Source organism: Hyperolius riggenbachi, chromosome 8 (assembly GCF_040937935.1).
Source record: "Hyperolius riggenbachi isolate aHypRig1 chromosome 8, aHypRig1.pri, whole genome shotgun sequence".
In the NCBI taxonomy this organism is placed as follows: Eukaryota; Metazoa; Chordata; class Amphibia; order Anura; family Hyperoliidae; genus Hyperolius; species Hyperolius riggenbachi.
In genome coordinates, this window is record NC_090653.1 from 279,327,155 (window position 1) to 279,351,475 (window position 24,321).

General features: G+C 45.2%; 1 protein-coding gene across 1 annotated transcript in view; it reads left to right on the forward strand.

Moving 5' to 3' along the window:
• The window catches only part of LOC137527921 (ficolin-1-like), a 63,532-nt gene extending 43,525 nt beyond the window's left edge, over positions 1 to 20,007 (forward strand). The window contains exons 4-7 of the mRNA XM_068248988.1: positions 576 to 703; positions 5,730 to 5,859; positions 9,317 to 9,451; positions 16,822 to 20,007. Coding sequence (XP_068105089.1) covers positions 576 to 703; positions 5,730 to 5,859; positions 9,317 to 9,451; positions 16,822 to 17,066 — 638 coding nt within the window. The 3' untranslated portion in view covers positions 17,067 to 20,007. The remainder of the gene's footprint in view (positions 1 to 575; positions 704 to 5,729; positions 5,860 to 9,316; positions 9,452 to 16,821) is intronic.
• The last annotated feature ends 4,314 nt before the right edge of the window (positions 20,008 to 24,321 follow it).

The following is a 24,321-nucleotide window of genomic DNA, read 5'->3' on the forward strand; positions in this document are numbered from 1 at the left end:
GATAGACCATTAAAAAGTACGGGAGGAAACACAACGGGCCTGATTCACAAAGCGGTGCAAACTGGTTAGCACGGGTGTGCTACACAGTTAGCACGTGAAGTGCCGTGCGCGCACAAAAGCCCACGATCACGCGAATCGCGGCAAATTGTGCGTGCAAAAGTCCGCGAATGGACTTCATGTGCTAACTGTTTAGCACACCCGTGCTAAACAGTTTGCACCGCTTTGTAAATCAGGCCCAACATCTGGGTTGTCTTGCTCGGATACTTAAAAGTAAATCAGCAGGCCTCAGTCCGGCCCTGACTAACCCACCACTCTCAGGTTGGTTATTATGTCTTCCCATAAGTACATCAGGAACTGAAGAAATCTGCTGTTGGATTCCACACAGAGCGAATTCTATGAATTTCTATGAAATTACCCAAATGAATAGTTTTTTTTACAGTTTTTTTTCAGAACATTTATTGATACCTCTATATCTGCATATGGAGTGTTGTTGGAATCTCCTCTACATCTTTAAACTGTGCATGTGATACCTTTTTATACTTATTCCAGTGTGATTTACTTTTCACATTCTTTAGTTGTGAGAAACTGTAAGGAGTTGCTGGATAAAGGCTTCACCATGAGTGACTGGTACACCATATACCCGGATGGAGAGCAACCATTGGAGGTCCTGTGTGACATGGACACTGATGGAGGAGGCTGGATTGTACGTACCTCTGTACTCTCATCATTCCAATAATTTACAAGTTCAGTTCCAGAATACATAATACAACCACACTCACCCCACTATTAAGCTGTTGAGGACTATATTCCTGCCTAGGCTAAGTTGGCTGCAGCCTAGGGAAGCTGATGTCATATTGGGGGTTGGAAATATAAGGGGGGAGGTGCAAAAGTAAGACCAGGTCAAAAATGGAGAGATGGGGAGAGTAGTTACTACTACCCAAAAGGGGGCAGATGCACATGGAAGAAGGGGCTGTAAGCATAAGACGTTGCAAATAATAATGTGAAATAAAAAGGTGGCTTCCACATGGATTTTGTGTGTTGGCTGGCCCAGCTGTTGCTTCTCCCTTACTCCCCTTGTCCAGTCATAAGCTACAGGTGTCCCTTACCATTAAGTTGGCCAAGGTACCCGCAGTATTAAGTAACTTGTGGTGCTCGGATACCTCTTTTTGATATCTGGGTTGTTCCAGATCCAAATAGTAAAAAATCTGGATAAATCCAGATATCTGGATACCTCTTTTTGATATCTGGGTTGTTCCGGATCCAGATAGTAAAAAATCTGGATAAATCCAGATATCTAGATTCGAACCGAATTGGCTGTAAATGAACATCAGGAGGTTCCAGACAGCAGTCGTGTAGCCCACATTGGGCTACACGACTGGCGGCAAATTGCGCGCAAAAATCCGCGAACGGCACTTCACGTGCTAACTGTTTAGCACACCCGTGCTAAACAGTTTGCACCGCTTTGCGAATCAAGCCCATTGTGTCCAATACACAACTGGGACATAACAGTTTTCAACACAGACATCTCAAAAAAATTAAACAGGTTTTTTCGTAACAAAATACAGCTCTTTTAGTGGCTGGTGACAGTGGTAGCTGGTGACAGTGGCAGACTGGCAGCAGAAGATTTGTTCTGTGTGGTGGATGGAGATCTCTGTTGTAGAGCTGGTGGTGGCCTGCTCATCCACCATCAGCTCCATCACAGGCTCGGTGTCTTTCTCCTCCAATGTGCGCCGACGACCCTGCTGGAAAATGCCCGCTACACGCTGTTGCACCTGTGCAATGTGACTCCCCCGAACAGCTGGGCGTCCAGTGCGTCCACGGCCAGTGGCTAGCGGCGGAATGGACACTGACGCGGCAGAACTGCCGATGGTGGCGGCAATGCTGCTCCCTCTCCTCTTGCCCTTGCTTTTCATGCTGCCCCTCCCCTGGCTGCCAGTGCCAGCAGACATAGTACAACTTTATATGTGTCCAAATGAAGTGGGGTACTTGTACTTTATTCAAAATTCAAATCAGTAGTACTAGTAGATAGTAGCAGTAGTAGAACTTCAACTAAGATAGTGACAGCAGAGTAGCACACGCTGACACACTGTCTGTCTATCTGTCACACTGTAACAGCACTGCAATTAAAGTAAGCTAACTCAATATAAATTACAGTGGTTTGCAAAAGTATTCGGCCCCCTTGAAGTTTTCCACATTTTGTCACATTACTGCTACAAACATGAATCAATGTTATTGGAATTCCACGTGAAAGACCAATACAAAGTGGTGTACACGTGAGAAGTGGAACGAAAATCATACATCATTCCAAACATTTTTTACAAATAAATAACTGCAAAGTGGTGTGTGCATAATTATTTGGCCCCCTTTGATCTGAGTGCAGTCAGTTGCCCATAGACATTGCCTGATGAGTGCTAATGACTAAATAGAGTGCACCTGTGTGTAATCTAATGTAAGTACAAATACAGCTGCTCTGTGAGGGCCTCAGAGGTTGACTAAGAGAATATTGGGAGCAACAACACCATGAAGTCCACAGAACACACAAGACAGGTCCAAGACAGGTCAGGGATAAAGTTATTGAGAAATTTAAAGCAGGCTTAGGCTACAAAAAGATTTCCAAAGCATTGAACGTCCCATGGAACACTGTTCAAGCGATGATTAAGAAATGGAAGCCGTATGGCACAACTGTAAACCTACCAAGACAAGGCTGTCCACCTAAACTCAGAGGCCGAACAAGGAGAGCGCTGATCAGAGATGCAGTCAGGAGGCCCATGGTGACTCTGGACGAGCTGCAGAGATCTACAGTTCAGGTGGGAGACTCTGTCCACAGGATAACTATTAGTCATGAACTGCACAAAGTTGCACTTTATGGAAGAGTGGCAAGAAGAAAGCCATTGTTAACAGAAAAGCATAAGAAGTCCCATTTGCAGTTTGCCACAAGCCATGTGGGGGACACAGCAAACATGTGGAAGAAGGTGCTCTGGTCAGATTAGAACAAAATGGAACTTTTTGGCCAAAATGCAAAACGCTATGTGTGGTGGAAAACATGCACACTGCACATCACTCTGAATACATCATCCCCACTGCCAAATATGGTGGTGGCAGCATCATGCTCTGGGGGTGCTTCTCTTCAGCAGGGACAGGGAAGCTGGTCAGAGTTGATGGGAAGATGGATGGAGCCAAATACAGGGCAAACTTGGAAGAAAACCTTTTGGAGTCTGCAAAAGACTTGAGACTGGGGTGGAGGTTCCCCTTCCAGCAGGACAACCACCCTAAACATAAAGCCAGGGCAACAATGGAATGGTTTAAAAAAACCATATCCATGTGTTAGATGGGCCCAGTCAAAGTTCAGATCTAAATCCAATCGAGAATCTGTGGCAAGATCTTAAAACTGCTGTTCACAAACGCTGTCCATCTAATCCGACTGAGCTGGAGCTGTTTTGCAAAGAAGAATGGGCAAGGATTTCAGTCTCTAGATGTGCAAAGCTGGTAGAGATATACCCTAAAAGACTGGCAGCTGTAATTGCAGCAAAAGGTGGTTCTACAAAGTATTGACTCAGGGGGCCGAATAATTACGCACACCCCACTTTGGAGTTATTTATTTGTAAAAAATGTTTGGAATCATGTATGATTTTCGTTCCACTTCTCACGTGTACACCACTTTGTGTTGGTCTTTCATGTGGCATTGCAATAAAATTGATTCATATTTGTGGCAGTAATATGACAAAATGTGGAAACCTTCAAGAGGGCCGACCGAATACTTTTGCAAGCCACTGTAACTATGTATAACTGGTAGTAGTAGACTAGTTGTAGTAGTACTAGTACTAGTAGATAGACTAGCAGTAGTACAGTAACCTAATCCCTAATAACCTACAAGCTATAATGTAGCTAAGGCTGGCAGCAGGCCTAGCCTGTGCACACAGCAGGCCCTAACCTAGCCTAGCAGCTGCAGCACTGAGTCTGACTGTCACACTGACTAAAATCAAAATACAAGCTAACTAACTAACTTTAGGAGCAAAAACGCTAGGTTTAACTCAGTAATACAGCATTTGCTTAGCCAATAGCACTGGAGATGTCTCTCAGTGAGCAGTCACAAGCAAGGACGAGATTCTCATCATGGCGCCCAGGGGCTGGCCAGGGTTCCCCTCTGTGATTGGTTGCCAGGACTTCAGCTGGGAGCCCTCTGATTGGCTCAATGATGTCATGGACGTCATCTTTGTAGTTACGCTATCCAGATCCGGGTACCCGAACTAGGTATCTGGACTGATTTCCAGATCCCTAACAGGTATCTGAGTTCGCTTGGATAGTGCATTCCGGATTTATCCAGGAATCTGGAATCTGTATCCGGGTTTGGATACCAGAAAAAAGTTTGGATATCTGGATAGTTCGGGTATCTGGAATATGGATGAGCATCACTGCTTGTGGTACCCCTGACTGAAGGTCACATTCTGTCTTTGCTGCTGTGAAGGGAGATCTGGTCAGTGGAATGCCAAGAGCCGGGTGAGTAACCACTCATTTACACTCTCATTAGGACTCTGCATAGGGAAGAATGAAGGCACTAGGGGAGGGGAATGAGCCACCTTTCCATCATCAGGCGCCTGTAGGCATGTGCCTACAGTGCCTTATGGTAAATCCACGGCCCTGGTGGTAGCAGAAGATAGAGAACCTGGGGGGGGGGGGTTAATAAGTGTATATCCAGTTTTGAGTCTTTCATTCTGTGGAGCCCTGGTGTTGTGTACATACCGGTACGCCACCCGTGAGTTGGGTGCAGCTTGAGCCGGAGAACAGCTCACCCTGCTGCTGGTGAAATTTCCAGTGTCGTTAACTACTATTCCCCATCCAAGTCATAGCAACTCAGAGGAAGAGGTAATTTCGGGTCCGGCAAATGTCAGAACTCCGAATTACCCGTGGGCAGGCAACAGAATATAGCATTGCTGCTAACTCAGGTGCTACGGGGTCGGCGCATGGTGCTGAGATTACCTGCTTTGCCCAGCAGGAGCTTTAATGATGCTTTTGTCAGGGTTCCAGTCTTCAGAAGCAGGAAAGAGCAGTCCTGGCAGGTTAGCTCAGAGTGCCAGGGAGTGATGTTGTCAGGGGATCCTGGTATGTTGCGATGGACATCGGGTGAGTGCTGGATACCATTGTGACTTTAGCAGTGGACAGCAGATGACAGCAACAGGAGCAGTGTGTCTCCCGGGACAGCAAGGAAGCAGTGCCATAGTGCTGAAAGACAGCTCCACAGAACTAAACCTCACTCCCCATCGCCTTGCATCTACATGCAACACTCAGGTGAATAATTATTATTTGCCAGGTGAAGCCGGCAACTGAATTTGCTGGTAAATCTTGAGCGATGTTAGGTGATAAGAAGTTTGCACACTGTAAGTCTGGTATCATCTTGAATAGCATTTATCCACTGTGTCTTTCATCAGCACTATTGGATATTAGGCAGAGGGATAACTAGAGTGAAAGATAGCTTGCCTGACTGGTCCAAAATGAATAGGGTCACCTAGAGGAACAATAGACTCTGTCAGAGAGAAGTTTAATTTGTTAAGTTTTTTACGGTTTTTTTTTTTTGTGATTAAATTTTTTATTCAGTTTTAAAAGAGTTTACAGCTTTAGAGTCAACATAACAGAAAAGCATAACATAAAATGAATCATAACATCAAAACATCAAAACAATTTGAGTTTTCACAATGTTTTGTGCACAGTTTAATCAGTTGCATTCACTCTAGGTCTTTCAGAGACGTGTGGATGGTTCTGTTGATTTCTATCGAGATTGGAAGGCTTACAAGACGGGATTTGGTAGTCGTCTGACAGAGTTCTGGTTGGGGAATGACAATATTCATCAGCTAACATCTTCAGGTAATGACCACTTACACTCAGGGCCGGATTTGTACTTTTTACCGCCCAAGGCCAACTATACCATCTGTATGGTTGTTATCTCTGTGTGCCCCAATGAGAATTCGCCTTACTTTCCATCATTGGTGTCAAAGACAATAGCTATTTTAGTAATACCTGTATAGATTAGAAGTTATGTTTTTAAAATTTATGTTATGCTTGCCATCTCATTAATGATGGACCCATTGCGTCACCATGAGAGTTTGACTGATGTATACCTGCAGGATAGAGCTTACAGGTCTTGCAGGGACGGAACAAGTACAGGACAGAGAGTTCAAAGGTTAAATCTGTTCTTGTAGATAGGGATGACTGCATAGAACAGCTTTCCTGTCCCTCACTGAGCCGCCCCTAAACTTCTGGTGCCCTAGGCCATGGCCTATGTGGCCTTGCCAGAAATCCGGCCCTGCTTACACTACTGTCTAGGTTCTGATCTTACAGAAGTCTACAAAGATTCTACAACACCTGGGAGCAGAAAAAAGTAATTGTGGTAGTGTTGATAGCGGGAGGGGCATTATGAGCAGAATCTGGAGCAGCATGGACCAGAATATACTGAAGAACACGAGGCAAAAAAAATAAATAAAAAAAATTCATGGCTAGAAGCAGCTGCAAGATCTTTTCTGCTGTAGTGTTATCCATACAGCTCAAATGCATTAAGAGCAGTCTCGGATTTACATCACAGGAGCTGGGCAGCCATGTTCTGTTTGTTACATTGTCACAGGCTGAGGGCTGGAGATGCTATCAGCTTGCCTGTGTGTAAATTCACTCCCCTCTCCTCCTCCCTCTTCCCCTCTGCCTCTGAAATCTCTGGCTAGTAGCCTCCTCTTCCTCCTGTTCAGACTGAGCTCCCATAAGCCCTTGCTACTTAGGCTGAGAGTGCCAAGGCACTCTGGAGAAGCTGTGGGCGTGGCTTGTTTAGTTTATAGGGAATTAAAGTATTAAAACAAAACAAAAAAAGTATTTGGCTTGAGGAATGCCCTATAAACTATATGAAAGGAACACAATTATGCAATGAGAAAAAGTTTATCTCAGATCCACTTTAAACTGTAATATCACCCACTTGAGCCATAGGGAAACATGGACATTACCTTGCACATTCAGTTGTAACTGACAGCTGCTGATATGTAACTGACAGCTACTGGTATATTTCAGTTCTGACAAAATATTGTCAGAACCGGAAGGGATCACTGTAAGAAGAAAATGGAGACCTTCTGAGAGGAACTGATGGTGAGGTTAGTATGTAATATTCATTTGCAGCTATGTCATTTTAAATAATTTTATGTTTATTTTAAATAATTTTACTAGATTCAGGTTCCCTTTAACTATAGTTACTATGTATAGGAAGGGAGGCACACTACTATCTAAGGAAGGCATGCCCCTTACATAGCAGTGAGCACTGCTATGTAAGGCATGCATAGTTGCCGCTCCTTCACATTAACCTTTTGCCGACCTCTCCACGCCAAGTGGCGTGAACGCAGCGGCAGCCCCATGCCCGCTCCACACCGATTGGCGTGAGTGGCTTCCTACGGGGCTTGCAGGCTGACTGGGGGAGGGAGAGAGGGAAAAATATTAAAAAAAAAATGACATTTATAAAAAAAAAAAAAAAAAAAAATATAAATATTTACAAAAAAAGAAACACTGGTGGAGCGATCAGACCCCACCAACAGAAAGCTCTGTTGCTGGGGAGAAAAGGAGGGGGGGGGAGAATCACTTGATTGCTGACAGGCCTTAAAGCTGCAGTGATCCATTTCGTAAAAAATGGCCTGGTCACTAGGGTGGTTTAACACCCCCTTAGTGACCGGGGGGGGGGGGGGGGGGTTAAGGTGCGCTTCTTTAGCAGTGCAGCTTAATGAATCAAGCCCTTTATTCATTGTTGTGTTTTTATTTCTTTTCAACCCTTTGCGGAAATGGATAAGGGGTACTATGTACCCCTATACTCTTTTCACCTGGGGAGGGGGCTCTGGAGGAGAGGGTTAAAAGAAAAAAAAATGCAGCAATGAGAAAAGTCCTTTTATTATCCTTTATATATATATATATATTGAATACTTACCTTTAGAGCAACGTTCCCATGCCAAGATCTATGGACCATGTGGGCTGGGATAGCTCGGAGTTCAAAGCCCCATTCGGGTGGGACTCCGCATTCTGGCTATCCCTGTCAGCATGAGGACAAGGGGTTAAAGAGGCTCGGGAGTCGGGAACCTCATGTCATTTTTGTTTTTATTTCCCACACTCTGAACAACAAACAATGGTCCAAAAGATAGGTAAAGTTGCCATCCTTATACAGCCATATTGCGGCTTTATAGCGATCCCTGACCAAAGTGTTGCCACTTCCATGGGGTTTCCAGTGCTGCCGCACTACCTATGGACCCCCTGGAAACACCGTCATGAAATGCACTGCTCTTTCTTTTGCTATGTGCAAATTTACACTACTGTTAGGTTGATACATTATCTGTCATTTATCACATTTCAATATATACTTTATAAGGTCTTATTGAAAAAATGTTTTTTTTTTCTCTTCTTCCCTCTGTCCTCTTTAATATTCCCTGCACATCTGGTGTTTCTGTCAAGTATGTGGGCTTTCCTATTACCCGCTAAAGTCGGAGACCATTAACTTTAACCTCTTGACAACCAGCTAACGCCGATTGGCGTAAACTGGTCGTCTGCGGGTTACCATGGAAACGGCCGCTCAAACGAGCGGCCTTTCCATGTCAGTTCACGGAGGGTGTCTCCGTGAACAGCCGGAGAGCCGCCGATCGCGGCTCTCCGGCAAAATGTAAACAGGCGGGGAAGAAATCCCCGCTGTTTACATCATACGGCGCTGCTGCGCAGCAGCGCCGTAAGGCAGATCGGCGATCCCCGGCCTCTGATTGGCCGGGGATCGCCGGCATATGATAGGCTGAAGCCTATCCTTCAATGCGCAGGACGGAACTCCGTCCTGCGCATTACGGAGAGAGGGAGGGAGGGAGGTAAGGAGGCAGAGGGCGGAAATGGCTGCGGAGGGGGGCTTTGAGAAGCCCCCCCCGCAAAACACAGATGGCCGGCAGCGATCAGACCCCCCCAGCAGGACATCCCCCTAGTGGGGAAAAAAGGGGGGTAGTCTGATCGCCCTGCTGCACTCCTGATCGGTGCTGCGGGCTGCAGAGTCCCGCCAGCAACGATCAGTGAAAAATCCCCTGGTCGGCAAGTGGTTAATGTGAAATGCAAATGCAAATTTTTGACAAAAAAAAAAAAAAAATTGCATTAAATGCGAGCTGCAAACAGCCCAAGTTCGCTGGGAACTGTCTGCCGGCGAACTGCTCGGGCTATCTTTATTGCAGAATGGAGAATAAACCATCCAGAGAGGTAGTGCAGTGCTAGTTCATTTTATTGTTGTTGATGTGTTGTGTTACTGGTGGTATCATGAAATCATGTGATGTCATTTCAGGGACCTGGGAGTTGAGGGTCGATCTCCAAGACTCTGACTTTGTGCGATATTCTGCCAAATACAACTCCTTCAAAGTTCTGGGAGAATCTGAGAAGTACAAGTTGCTGCTGGGAAGCTTTGTAGGTGGCAATGCAGGTAAACATGCCATACAATATGTATTACTCATTGCTACTGTATCTAATGTACTCCTCACTGTTGTGTAAATATTGTCCATTCTCTTTAAAGTGGACCCAAGTTTAGATCCAGCCCCATTTCTAGGGGCGTGCCAGCCGTGCGACCGCCCTAAGCGCTGTGAGGGAGGGGGAAGGCTGTGATGGAATCCTCCCTCCCTTCCTCTCCCAGGGGCCACCAATAACTTGCTGCTTGTCTCCTCTGCATAGCCACTGATACATGCTATATTTTCTGCTAATATGGAAGTAGAGTTAGTATCAGCAGCTATGCACAGGAGACCAGCGGCAAGTGATCGGCTATTGGAGTGGAAGGAGGTGAGTTGCTCAATACCAGACTTCCCTGCGCTTACTCTTCAGCGGATCGAGGAGCACGGAGGGCAGCCCTTATCTAACTCATACTGGGGGCAACTATACTGGCTACCTATACTGGAGGCACTTACCTGGCTAACCTATACCGGGGGCAACTATACTTGCTACCTATACTGGAGGCACTTACCTGGCTAACCTATACCGGGGGCAACTATACTGGCTACCTATACTGGAGGCACTTACCTGGCTAACCTATACTGGGGGCAACTATACTGGCTACCTATACTGGAGGCACTTACCTGGCTAACCTATACCGGGGGCAACTATACTGGCTACCTATACTGGAGGCACTTACCTGGCTAACCTATACCGGGGGCAACTATACTGGCTACCTATACTGGAGGCACTTACCTGGCTAACCTATACCGGGGGCAACTATACTGGCTACCTATACTGGAGGCACTTACCTGGCTAACCTATACCGGGGGCAACTATACTGGCTACCTATACTGGAGGCACTTACCTGGCTAACCTATACCGGGGGCAACTATACTGGCTACCTATACTGGAGGCACTTACCTGGCTAACCTATACCGGGGGCAACTATACTGGCTACCTATACTGGAGGCACTTACCTGGCTAACCTATACCGGGGGCAACTATACTGGCTACCTATACTGGAGGCACTTACCTGGCTAACCTATACCGGGGGCAACTATACTGGCTACGTATACTGGAGGCACTTACCTGGCTAACCTATACCGGGGGCAACTATACTGGCTACCTATACTGGAGGCACTTACCTGGCTAACCTATACCGGGGGCAACTATACTGGCTACCTATACTTGAGGCACCTATGCCTGGCTGCCTATACTGGAAGGACCTATAGCTGGCTACCTATACTGGGTGTATACCTGACTTGGGTGGGACAGGGGCACAATTTTTACATCCTTGCCCTGGGTGCAATTTAGCCTAGAAACTGCCCTGTTTAGATGTAATTTAAGGTGTAGGTAGACTGTAAAGACTTGCTTCTCCAGGGCGGCTCCAGGATTTTTTTATTGAGGGTGCTATGCAGGTGCTGGATCCACTGGTGCGGTAGCTGCTCACCTAATGGGTGTGTCCATGCGCTGGAGAGTGGGCATGGTAATGACAGGTGTAATTCACAGGTAGTGACCATCGACAGCAAAACTTTGAGTTAACCCCCCTTTCCTGATAGAAAATAATGACCTTCTTACTATACATATAGCAGAGATTAGACTTTGAGCTCTGAAGTTAGCCTGCTGTTATATGACTATGTACTCTGTAAAGTGTTGCCCTTGAAGTATAGGAGGCCAGAGATGCTTCCTCTTTCTCCCTTGTAGAATACGTGGCCAGATGCTACCCTCCCTTACCCCACCAGCACCAGCAGTCACTCACCTCTCCACTCGCCTCCAGGAAAGCTTCCTCTTCCCCTCCATCATCAGTTGCCGCTATCTGTATCTGCAGCCGTCGTCTTCTATCATGTGGCTTACTGGCACGTTACAGGTGAATCACATGATAGGAAAGGCTGGCTGCAGAGACAGATACACAGTGGCGGCTGATGACGAAGGGGAAGAGGAAGCTTCGGCATCTAGAGGTGCCGGAGAGGTGAGTGACTCTCTATAACTGGGCTGGCTGATAGGGATGTTCATTTGGATTCTGCGGCATTGAAATTTCCGCATTTCTGATCAGAAATCACATTTCCGCATCGCAATGCGGATCGCAGAAAGTCGCAAACGGAATACGGATTTTCGGGGAAGCGCAGAAATTTACTCGGAAATTCTGTGTACCGCTATGCAGCCAATTACTGATATTCGGTAATTTTTAGCCAATCAGAAGACTTGAAATGAATAAGCCAATCAGAGAATGCGTAAATTTTCACGTCAGAACGCAAACGTGGAAATAGGCAGTAGGGGGAAATCGGTAGCGGTTATCAGCATTGGGGGTAAGCAGAATTTCAGCAAAAGCAGAAATTGGCATTTCTGACCATCCCTATTCGCTGCTACTAGTCCTCTCTCCACCAGCCAGGCTGCCCAGCACGTCAGGGGGTATTGTGTGGGGCGAAGTAGAGTGAGACACTGCAACAGAGAAGAGCAGAGCTATGCCGCATGGAATATGGAAGACGTGAGTCCGCATTACCTGCCTGGCTGCTGCTGTTAGTTTTGGAGGGGGGAGCTCTGAGGAGGGGCCCGAGGTAAGGGAGGGGGAGACCTGGGGGAGTCAGGACCCTTTCTCCACCGATGTGTGTGCCTGCTGCTCCACCTCCTGCACTAAAAACAGCCCTGGTCACGCGCCCCAAGCTGTCCCTCCCCCATCATTCCCTAATGGCCCCCTCTAGCTGCATCCATTGTGGTGGTGATTGTTACACCCCTGGCAGGTGACCCCAGAGCGAGATTTACATAGGGCCCTAAAAGGGCCAGATTTACCATAAGGCACTGTAGGTACATGCCTATAGGCACCGGATGATGGAAAGGTGGTTTATCCTCCTCCCATAGCGCCTCTCTCCCTTCTTCCCTATGCAGAGTTCTGATGAGAGTGCAAATGAGGCATCCATCTGAAAATGGCGCCTGTGAATAATGGCGCACGGTGTTGCCGCTAATCCGTTTGCCGCTTATCTCTATTTAACGTTAAAGCCTTATTGTTATTTAACGTTAAAGCCTTATTGTTATTTACCGTTAACACACAGAACCCTCTCTGTACCTATCCCTAACCCCTAAACCCCCCTGGTGGTGCCTAACCCTAACCACCCCCTGGTGGTGCCTAACCCTAACCACCCCCTGGTGGTGCCTAACCCTAAGACCCCCCTGGTGTTGCCTAACCCTAAGACCCCCCCCCCCAGTGGTGCCTAACCCTAAGACCCCCCTGGTGGTGCCTAACCCTAAGATCCCCCTGGTGGTGCCTAACCCTAAGATCCCCCTGGTGGTGCCTAACCCTAAGACCCCCCTGGTGGTGCCTAACCCTAAGACCCCCCTGGTGGTGCCTAACCCTAAGACCCCTCTGGTGGTGCCTAACCCTAAGACCCCCCTAGTGGTGCCTAACCCTAAGACCCCCCTGGTGGTGCCTAACCTTAAGACCCCCCAGTGGTGCCTAACCCTAACCTTGACAGTGTTACATTAAATCCATTCCCCGTTTTGCAGTTAAATAATGTCTGCAGTTTGGCTTATGTAGGGCACTATTGATAAATAACGTTAGTGTGTGCCACTATTGATAAATAACGTTAGTGTGTGCCACTATTGATAAATAACGTTAGTGTGTGCCGTTTTTCTTCTTTTTTCCCTGTGCGCCATTATTATGCAGTACTAACGATAAATAGCGATAAGCGTATCTTTTTAATGCGGCGCCATTCTTATGCATAGGCGCTGTGCGCCATTATTCACTGATCCCCAAATGAGAGGTTACTCCCTTCAGTTGGGGGCACCTCTAGCTACCTAATACTGAGTTTCGCCTAGCTACCTAAGAATTAGGGGCACCTCTAGCTACTTAAAGGGAAACTGTAGGGGGGTCGGGGGAAAATGAGCTGAACTTACCTGGGGCTTCTAATGGTCCCCCGCAGACATCCTGTGTTGGCGCAGCCACTCCCCAATGCTCCGGCCCCGCCTCCGGTTCACTTCTGGAATTTCTGACTTTAAAGTCAGAAATTCCAGAAGTGAACCGGAGGCGGGGCCGGAGCATCGGTGAGCGGCTGCGCGGGCACAGGATGTCTGCGGGGGACCATTAGAAGCCCCGGGTAAGTTCAGCTCATTTTCCCCCGACCCCCCTACAGTTTCCCTTTAATTTTTCAGGGTACTTCTGGCTACCTAATAAGGGACACCTGTAGCTACCTATGACGGGCAAAGGAAGTAAGGGAGAAATGACAGCTGGGACAGCCAGCACACTTGCAGTTCTGTTTGGTGGGGGGTTTGTGGGTTCATGAAGGGTGGCGTCTAAGGCGCCAGGACATCTGTGCCTATAAGCTCCTGTGATGTAAATCCAGGCCTGGGCCCCAATCCCTGTATGCATATAATGCCCAAAAAACAACCAAGGACAGCTGCAGTGTCAAAGAGGTGTATTTAGAGTAAGGAAAAGTCCACTATACATTGCACACATAGATGTGTTCATAACCAGCATAGCACCAGTGAAAAGCTAATAAGATGCATGAATGAGGACCCCTAGTGGACGCCTCTAGTCCAGAGACCCCAGCAGGCCCGGATTTACCTCACAGGAGCCTATAGGCACAGATTTCCGGCACCTTAGGCTTTGCCCTCCATAAACCTACAAACCTCCACTGAACCGCACCACAAGTCTGTTGGCTGTCCCAGCTGTTTACATCTCCCTTACTTCCCTTGCCCGTCATAGGTAGCTACAGGTGACCCTTAGCATTAAGTAGCCAGAGGCACCCTTACTATATCAGTGGAATGCGAGAGCTGGGTGAGTAACCTTTCAATTACACTCAGCTCAGGACTAAGGAGGGCACTCAGAGTGGGGAGTGAGAGCCGCCTTTCCATCAGCAGGCGCTGGCAGGCACGTGCCTACAGTGCCTTATGGTAAAACTGGCCCTGGGCCCCAGTGTAATTGCAACCTCTGCATCCCCACTGCATATATTAAAGAATGCTAATGATACAATCTTTTTCATCCAATCTTACCATTTCTACAGGGGCGTTGTTAGGATCCTAAGAGATCCAGGGCACTTTTGGGCACTCCAGACGGAAAATGGGTGTGTTCATGCACCAAAATATGAGTGTGGTCATGGGTGGAGCCAAACTGACATGAACTTAACAGCGACCTAAGTAGGCCTGCCCAGAAAAATTTTGGCCCCCTCTCCATTAATGCAAAAAATGTTTAAAAAATGCAGCATATCATATAAATAGGCAGTGTTACTTAAACGTAACTAGGCAGAGTTACCTGGCTTCTGTGCTGGCTGGTCTGGCTTACTGCTGCCGCCAGGTTATCTGGCAGTCGCCCCATAGCATTCCCTGACCTTCTAGTGGACCCCCTCCCATACTCCCACGGGCCTCCCATGGAGGCACCACAACTCCCAGCATGCCCCATAGAAGAATCAAGGCTCCATGTATGTCCCCATAAAGGCATCACAATGCCTAGCATACCTCCGATTGATGCACCACAGCTCCCATCATGCCCACTATTGAGGTACCACAGTTGACTCTTCCTGGGGAACAACCGGGGCACCCCAGAATAGATCCGGGGCACGTGCCACTGATCTTTGGGGCTAGCGACGCCCTTGCATTTCTATGTAATATAAGGTAACTGCCTAAATTATCCACTCAATATAGTCACTCAATTTACCCTTATACTACATAGATTTGGTAAAATTGGATGAAAAAGATTGTATCGTTAGTGTAAATATATATATACCGTATATACTCGCAAGCAAGCCGACCCGCATGTAAGCCGACCCCCCCACTTTTACCCCAAAAAACAGGAAAAAATGATTGACCCTCATGTAAGCCGGGGGTAGGAAACGCTGGCCGCGTGATCCCCCCAGTATGTCCCAGTATAGCTAGTATAGTGCCCAGTATAGGTAGGTAGTGCTCAGTATAGCTAGTAAAATGCCCCAGTATAGCTAGTATAGTGCCCAGTATAGCTAGTATAGTGCTCAGTATAGCTAGTATAGTGCTCATTATAGCTAGTATAGTGCTCAGTATAGCTAGTATAGTGCTCAGTATAGCCAGTATAGTGCTCAGTATAGCCAGTATAGTGCTCAGTATAGCTAGTATAGTGCTCAGTATAGCTAGTGAAGTGCCCCAGTTTAGCTAGTATAGTGCTCAGTATAGCTAGTATAGTGCCCCATTATAGCTAGTATAGTGCCCCATTATAGCTAGTATAGTGCCCCATTATAGCTAGTATAGTGCCCCATTATAGCTAGTATAGTGCCCCATTATAGCTAGTATAGTGCCCCATTATAGCTTGTATAGTGCCCCATTATAGCTTGTATAGTGCCCCAGTATAGCTTGTATAGTGCCCAATATAGCTAGCATAGTGCCCCATATAGCTAGCATAGTGCCCCAGTATGGGTGGGTAGGTGGGTGGGTAGGTGCTGTCCCTCCCCGCTCCCCCGCGGCTGCCGCTGCTATTACCTTAGGCGGCGCCGCTTCCTCTATCCCCGTCCTCCTCCGGTAACTCATTCACAGCTGTGATGACGAGGAAACCATAGAGAGCGGCTTCCTGTAGCGGCGATGCCGTTACTATGGGAACCGCTCTCTATGGTTTCCTGCGTCATCACAGGGGGCGCGCTGCTGTGAATGAGTTACTTACCGGAGGAGGACGGGGATAGAGGAAGCGGCGCCGCCTAAGGTAATAGCAGCGGCGGCGGCCGCGGGGGGAGCGGGGAGGGACAGCACCTATCCACCCATGACTCGCAAGCAAGCCGACCCCCCAACTTTTGGCCCACTTTTGGGGGGTCAAAAATTCGGCTTGCTTGCGAGTATATACGGTATATATATATATATATTTTTAATTTATGGTTTGGGAGAGTCTGGAATAGGGAAGGTAATTGCAGAGTTTAAATTTTCACATTTCGGATAGGAAATCGTCATTTCTGATCAGAATTCAGAAATCGGAAAATGAAAATCAGAAAATGGAAATCGGAATTCCACAGAAATCCGATTTACCGCAACTCTGTCATTTTAGCCTAGTGCACAGAACTCGGTAGCATTGGACCAATCAGATAATATAATGTAAAATTTTAATTTCAAATCAATCACAAGACTGATCTTCCATTTTTCCGATTTCTGTTTTTTGTTTTTGCATTTTTTGCATTCTCTGATGCAAAAAAAAAAAAAAAAAAAACTAATAAAATAAGCCTTGAAAATTGGAAATAAAAAAAAAAAATGGAAAATTATAAATCGGAAAAACAGAAAATTGGATATCAGAAAAACAAAAATGGAATTTCCATGGAATCCAAAATAGGCATTTCCAACCAACCCTAGTCTGGATTCTTGTGTCTGTCCATCTGTCCTGGTTCATCGGGATCCGACCGTGTGAATTTATAACATGTTCTTCTGTTCCAGAGGATTCTTTCTCCGGCCACAATGGGAATATGTTCACCACTCTGGACCAGGACAATGACGCGCATAACTCTGCAAATTGTGCCACAACTTATAAAGGAGGCTGGTGGTACACTGAGTGCCACGGTGTAAACCTGAATGGCTTATACGTGCCAGGCAAAGTTGATTCCAGAGGCATGTGTTGGTACCATGTCAAGAAAAACTACTATTCCTTCAAACAGTCTGAGATGAAGATTAGGCTCAAATAACGTGTTGCAAGTACTCGGAAGACATACAATGTACTATGTAATAAATTAATACTTCAGAATCAAACTATAGGCACTACTGCTTAAAGCGTAACTGTCAGGCATAATATCAATTCTTTATTTTTATCTGGTAAACAAGTAATAGAGATGATAGCCAGGCAATCCAAAAGTTAAAAATCACTTACTTTTGTTGTTGATAAAAGATCATACTCCAGTTTACCTGGCTCTTATTTGGTACATTGCCACACAAAAGAAGTTGCAGGGCATGCTGGGTTGTCTTTTTTTTTTTTTTTTTTTGCAAGTTCTTTACTATTCCCTCAAACGTAGTTAATGCACCTGGGGGAGGGAACAAGGCTTAACCTCTGCTAATAGATTTTGGTTAGCCAACAAATTTATCACTTTTCCTATGTTTAGATTTGGTCGTGACGTCCCTCTTGGAGAGGCATTTTGATACTGTCACATTAGGCATTTCCTTCGCTCCCAATTCCCTTCTGCCCCTAACAAGGAACTCAGGACTTTTAAGTCTATTTATTTTGGGTTCTCTAGAAGCAAGGGTCTTATCTCATTACTTTATGCCCTATTATTAAGATGTAACGCTGACAATACAATGTTATCTATGAGAGCCAGGGAGCAGGAGTTGGGTGTTCAGCTTTCACAGTCACACTGGTCTTCATCTTGAGCCTCTATCTCTAAAGCGGTTAAATCCAATAGTGTTAAGGATACTGCGGTTAAGCTTCTTTTCCGATGGTATTACACTCCAATTAAACTGCATACATTTTACCCCTCTGTATCCTCTGATTGTTGTCATGGTTGTGGATCTGAGGGCTCTCTCCTGCATATTTTTTGGGAATGCCCCGAAGCTGTTAGATTCTGGGAGACATGGAAGAACATGGCTTGTGATGTATTTGGTTTCCCTATCACTCTTACGGCCTCTCAGGCTCTCTTATATACTCCCAGCTGTGAGGTACCTGGCATTTTTCGTGCTTTGTATAGGTATATGCTTCTTGCTGCACAATGGTGCATAGCCTTCCAATGGAAAACACCCTCTCAACATCTCTCTGTTTACTCAGCGTTTAGATATGATTATGCTCATGGATCGAGTTTATTATTTTAGCATTGAGAACCTCACTAAATTTGATCTTGTTTGGGTTAATTGGAAATCATACAGACGATTATGAGTGTATTGCCTGTTATCCTCCTTTCCTGGGCATTTTAAACTCCCTGAACCCTGCTTTCTTTTGTCTAGGACATCATAGGACTTAAGAGGCACACATACAAAATAAATGCAATGTTAATTACAAAACACCAAACACAAGAATTGGGATAAAATTGGCCGTAGGCGCTGTTTATTGCGTTTTTTTAAGTAAAGTTGTTTGATATTTATTTATTGAATCACTGCAATATTAACTTTAAAGAGAAACTCCAACCAAGAATTGAACTTTATCCCAATCAGTAGCTGATACCCCCTTTTACATGAGAAATATATTGCTTTTCACAAACAGACCATCAGGGGGCGCTGTATGACTGATTTTGTGCTGAAACCCCTCCCACAAGAAGCTCTGGGACCGCGGTACTTTTGGCAGTTTGTTACAATGTAACAAGGTTCACAGACAGGAATTAGCTATTTACAGCTGTCTCTAACAGCCAAAACAGCTAGCAGCAGCTACATAACCTGCCCACAGTAAAAATGTCACCATGTAATAAATGTCAGAATGTAAATCGGGGAGAGGAAAGATTTTACAATGAGCAAACACTGACTAAATCATTTATACATAATTGTTGTAAAAATGAAGCACTTTTTTATTACATTATTTTCACTGGAGTTTCTCTTTAACACTTCAACATTAACTTTATTGGAAATTGTAAATATATAAATAATCAACAAACCAAAATGATCAATTATCCAATCAGAATCGAACAACTTCAGAAAATACTTAGCCTGCCCACCACCGTGGGCAACTTTTACCGCCAATAAAGGCAATAGCCTACGATAGTCCAAAGATACCAAAAGAAGGGTGGGTGGGACAGGGATCGCAGCTTGTCCTGACAGAAACTGAAGAGAAATCACTGCACCAACTGAGCAGTGAGGGGAGATCAACGTTCATTGGCTGCTGATAACCTCACCCTTTCTGACAGCTGCCAAGCAGGATCAGAATCACCGATGCTTCTGCCCAGATACGTCAAACTCAGTAGCAACACCAGAGCCAGCCCCTGAAAGAGAGGAGGGAAAAGCAGTACCACAGGCACACAGAAAGACAGAGTATATATATATATATATATATATATATATATATATATATATATATATATATATATATGAACACAGATACATACCTATATTTTGTATGGCCACAAAGTCCCAAACAGCCCCTGACAATAAATGTCGCTCAGGCCTTACAGGACCCATATACTATACTGTTTTGTTTTGTTTGGTTTTTATTACATTGTTCTGTTCTTTTTCTCATTTTTTTTTTCTACACAGGAAGGAAGAGTCTAAGGGTGACCACTAATGATCCAATCTTTTTCATCCAATCTTACCATTTATATGTAATATAAGGTAACTGCCTGAGGTATCCATTCAGTATATTCACTTAGTTTACCCTTATACTACATAGATTTGGTAAGATTGGATGAAAAAGATTGGATCATTAGTGGCCACCATTAGATACAGTATGGTCTTTGCATAGACTTGTGTGTACAGTGATCCCTGGAATCTCAGTAGGTTGGTTTTAGTCCCCCATTTTCCAGGTTGATCTGTTCTGTATGCCCTTGTTTCGATTCTCCTTTCATGCTCTTCCCACCGTTCATATATGTTTTATTTAGGCCTATTGTTTTGGGTCAAGTTTATTTGATTGCTGTTCTTTATATTCTTTATACTGTCTGTTCTGTGTTTAATTTTTTGGTTTAATAAAGCATGCTTAATAACAAAACAAAAAAACCTTAATTAATGCAGCCTGATTTCCCCTCCCACACCTCTGTTCCTCTCTGATTGGCCAATATTTCTCATTCTTCTCAAGCTGCTGAGTCACACAATGACAATGCTCTTTCTATTGTGGAGCTGGGTGGGAGTGTCTGAAGACTGTCTGTGTGTCTGTGTTTCCATTGGCTACCCTCCTCCCAGAGTAAGGGAGGAAATGACATCAGTATTGGCTTCAGTCGGAAGGAATTAAAGGACAACTGTAGTAAGAGGTATAAGGAGGCTTCCCAATTTATTTCATTTTAAGCAATACCATTTACCTGGCTGTCCTGCAGATCCTCTGACTCTAATACTTTTAGCCATAGACCCTGAACAAGCATGCAGCAGATCAGGGGTTTCTGACATTTTTGTCAGATCTGACAAGATTAGTTGAATGCTTTTTACTGGTGTGATTCAAACACTACTGCAGCCAACGAGATCAGCAGGACAGCCAGGCAACTGGTATTGCTTAAAAGGAAATAAATATGGCAGCCTCCATATTCTTCTCACTACAGTTGTTCTTTAAGATGGCACATGCCTGAAACAGAATTCTCTTTATTTACTATACAAAATTCACTGAAATCAAAATAGTGCAATACATGTGTTATGTATGTAGAGCAAGTATTTATCTATTTATATATGTGGGGTTTTTTTTGTTTGTTTGTTTGTTTTTTTAGATAGTATAGCTGACAGCTACCTGAGATGGTGAAATATAGTATATTTGTACTTGGAGGCCATAAGGACTGTGGCCTCTCTCGCTGTCCTGTTTGACCCCTACATTCTGCCACTATGACTCTCGGTCATCCGGTCAGTCGTGGCCAGCCATGGGCTTCTGCACATGCACGTCTCGGCCACGCTCCATACCCGGGAGCGGTGTGCGCAGTACTACAGCACAGACGCAGAACATTCCAGGCCGAGGGAGCACGATAAGGGGTGCATGCAGGGCCAACTGGCCGTGACTGACCGGATTACCGGGAGTTATAGCAGCAGACCAGAGGAGCCAAATAGTAGTGATGGAGCAAACATCAATTTTTCCGGCAGTGCACGGCGGGCTCTATAGATTTTAATGGACAGGAGAAACTTTCAGCACATTTACACTCTGCAGCCACAATTTCTTTACAAAATGTGAAAAAGTGCACCAAAACCTGGACAGTGGCATAGCAGAGGAGAATCAACTGCACAATAGTAACCAAAAATACATATGCAAAAATACATATTTTGTGCAAACGTTTTTTTAATGGTTATTTTTAAAATGTAATGCCTGCTGACTTTAATAGCAGGTATAGCAGAGGTTAATAATAGCAAAGCTCCCATATGTGCTAGAAACCAAACTTGCACAGTATGTTAAGGAGAAGAGTGGGAACAAGAGGAAACATTTTTTTTTTCAAAAAGACCTTGTACTTTTTGAGAAAATCAATGTTAAAGTTAGAGGAATAATGTATTAATATGTATATACAGTGGGTTGCAAAAGTATTCGGCCCCCTTGAAGTTTTCCACCTTTTGTCACATTACTGCCACAAACATGCATCAATTTTATTGTAAGTCCACGTAAGAGACCAATACAAAGTGGTGTACATGTGAGAAGTGGATCGAAAATCATACATCATTCCAAACATTTTTTACAAATAAATAACTGCAAAGTGGAGTGTGCGTAATTATTTGGCCCCCTGAGTCAATGCTTTGTAGAACCACCTTTTGCTGCAATTACAGCTGCCAGTCTTTTAGGGTATGTCTCTATCAGCTTTGCACATCTAGAGACTGAAATCCTTGCCCATTCTTCTGTGCAAAACAGCTCCAGTTCAGTCAGATTAGATGGACAGCGTTTGTGAACAGCAGTTTTCAGATTTTGCCACAGATTCTTGATTGGATTTAGATCTGGACTTTGACTGGGCCATTCTAACACATAGATATGTTTTGTTTTAAACCATTCCATTGATTCCCTGGCTTATGTTTAGGGTCATTGTCCTCCTGGAAGGTGAACCTCTGCCCCAGTCTCAAGTCTTTTGCAGTCTCCAAGAGGTTTTCTTCCAAGTTTGCCCTGTATTTGGCTCCACCCATCTTCCCATCAACTCTGACCAGATTCCGTGTCCCTGCTGAAGAGATGCACCCCCCGAGCATGATGCTGCCACCACCATGTTTGACAGTTAGGATGGTGTGTTCAGAGTAATGTGCAGTGTTAGTTTTCTGCCACACATAGCGTTTTGCATTTTGGCCAAAAAGTTCGATTTTGGTCTCATCTGACCAGAGCACCTTCTTCCACATGGTTGCTGTGTCCCCCAAATGGCTTGTGGCAAACTGCAAACGGGACTTCTTATGCTTTCTGTTAACAATGCCTTTCTTCTTGCCACTCTTCCATAAAGGCCAACTTTGTACAGTGCATGACTAATAGTTGTCCTATGGACAGAGTCTCCCACCTGAGCTGTAGATCCCTGCAGCTCGTCCAGAGTAACCATGGGCCTCTTGACTGCATTTCTGATCAGCGCTCTCCTTCTTCGACCTGTGAGTTTAGGTGGATGGCCTTGTCTTGGTAGGTGTACAGTTGTGCCATACTCCTTCCATTTCTGAATGATTGCTTGAACAGTGCTCCGTGGGATGTTCAAGGCTTTGGAAATCTTTTTGTAGCCTAAGCCTGCTTTAAATTTCTCAATAACTTGATCCCTGACCTGTGTGTTCTTTGGACTTTACGGTGTTGTTGCTCCCAATATTCTCTTAGACAACCTCTGAGGCCCTCACAGAGCAGCTGTATTTGGACTGACATTAGATTACACACAGGTTCACTCTATTTAGTCATTAGCACTCATCAGACAATGTCTATAGGCAACTGACTGCACTCAGATCAAAGGGGGCCGAATAATTATGCACACCCCACTTTGCAGTTATTTATTTGTAAAAAATGATTTTCATTCCACTTCTCATGTGTACACCACATTGTGTTGGTCTTTCATGTGGAATTCCAATAAAATTGAATCATGTTTGTGGCAGTAATATGACAAAATGTGGAAAAATTCAAGGGGGGCGAATACTTTTTCAACCCACTGTAAATGTATTTTTTTGTGTATGTCCAGAGTGTGGGAAATTAAAAAAATGATGTGGGGTCCCCCCTCCTGAGCCTCTTTAACCCCTTGTCCCTCATGCAGGCTGGGATAGCCAGAATGCGAAGTCCCGGCCGCGTGGGGCTTTGTACTCTGAGCTATACCAGCCCACATGGTCCATGGTAACAGGGTCTCTGGAGGAGAGGGGCTGCCAAGCCTTCCTTTCCCCCTCGGAGCCCTTCTCCAATCCATGGACAGGGGGCTCTTCCCCACCTCCGGTGCCCCAGGAGGAGGTGGGGTGATGACGCACTGGTAGAGTAAATGGTGGCATCTGGGAGTTCTCTTTAAGAAGGGGTCCCCCAGATACCAGCCCCCTCCCCAGGAGAAATTAGTATAGGGGTACATAGTAACCCTTACCCATTTACACAAAGGGTTAAATTAAATAAAAACACAGCCACATAAAAAAAAAAAAAAAAATTATTCAACTCAATTAACCATGAATACTTACCTTTTAAAAAAGTTCACACACCAATAATCTTGGAAATGTTCCATGCCATTCCTCAGTTAGCTTGATTGAAGATCTCCATGCACCTGCCGCCACACACGCCGCTAGCCACAGCTCTAGCTATACTAAGCATAGCTAGAGCCAAAGCATCTTGGCTCCAAGACTCCGCATTGGTCTATTAACAGCAGGGCTGCTCATCCGGATAATAACCCGGATATCCAACCTTTTTTCAGCTATCGAACCGGATTCGGATTCCAGATAATTGGGCCCAAATCCAGATAGCTAATAACTCCAAGAAAAGTGCCAATCTAGGTCACAGATTAATATCCAATAAATACGGATCCACACACATGTGGTGTAAACAAGTTTTCTTTTAGCTTTATTTGTCAATCCAATAAAAATATATATAAAAACAAATTAAAATCTCCTGATTTAAGCCAAAGGTTATTGGTATTCCAGCTCATATAACGTATATATTATAATATAGGCTGACCAGGCGTCCTCTTTTGCCCGGACAGGTCCACTTTTTACGACCTGTCCGGGCCGTCCTCCCGGGTTTTTGAAATGTCCGGGTGAAGAGAGCTGAACACAGAGCCAGCCGAGCTGCAGAAGAGCCGCTTTGTTCAGTGTGTGAGTCGGGTGCAGACTGGCCAGGGGGGAAGGGGGGCAATCTCCCCTGGGCAGCCTTTCATTCAGTGATTTAGGGCAGGTCTGGTGTATTAGGGTTTGTTGTAAGGTAATGTGAAACACTAGGCTAGCTGATAA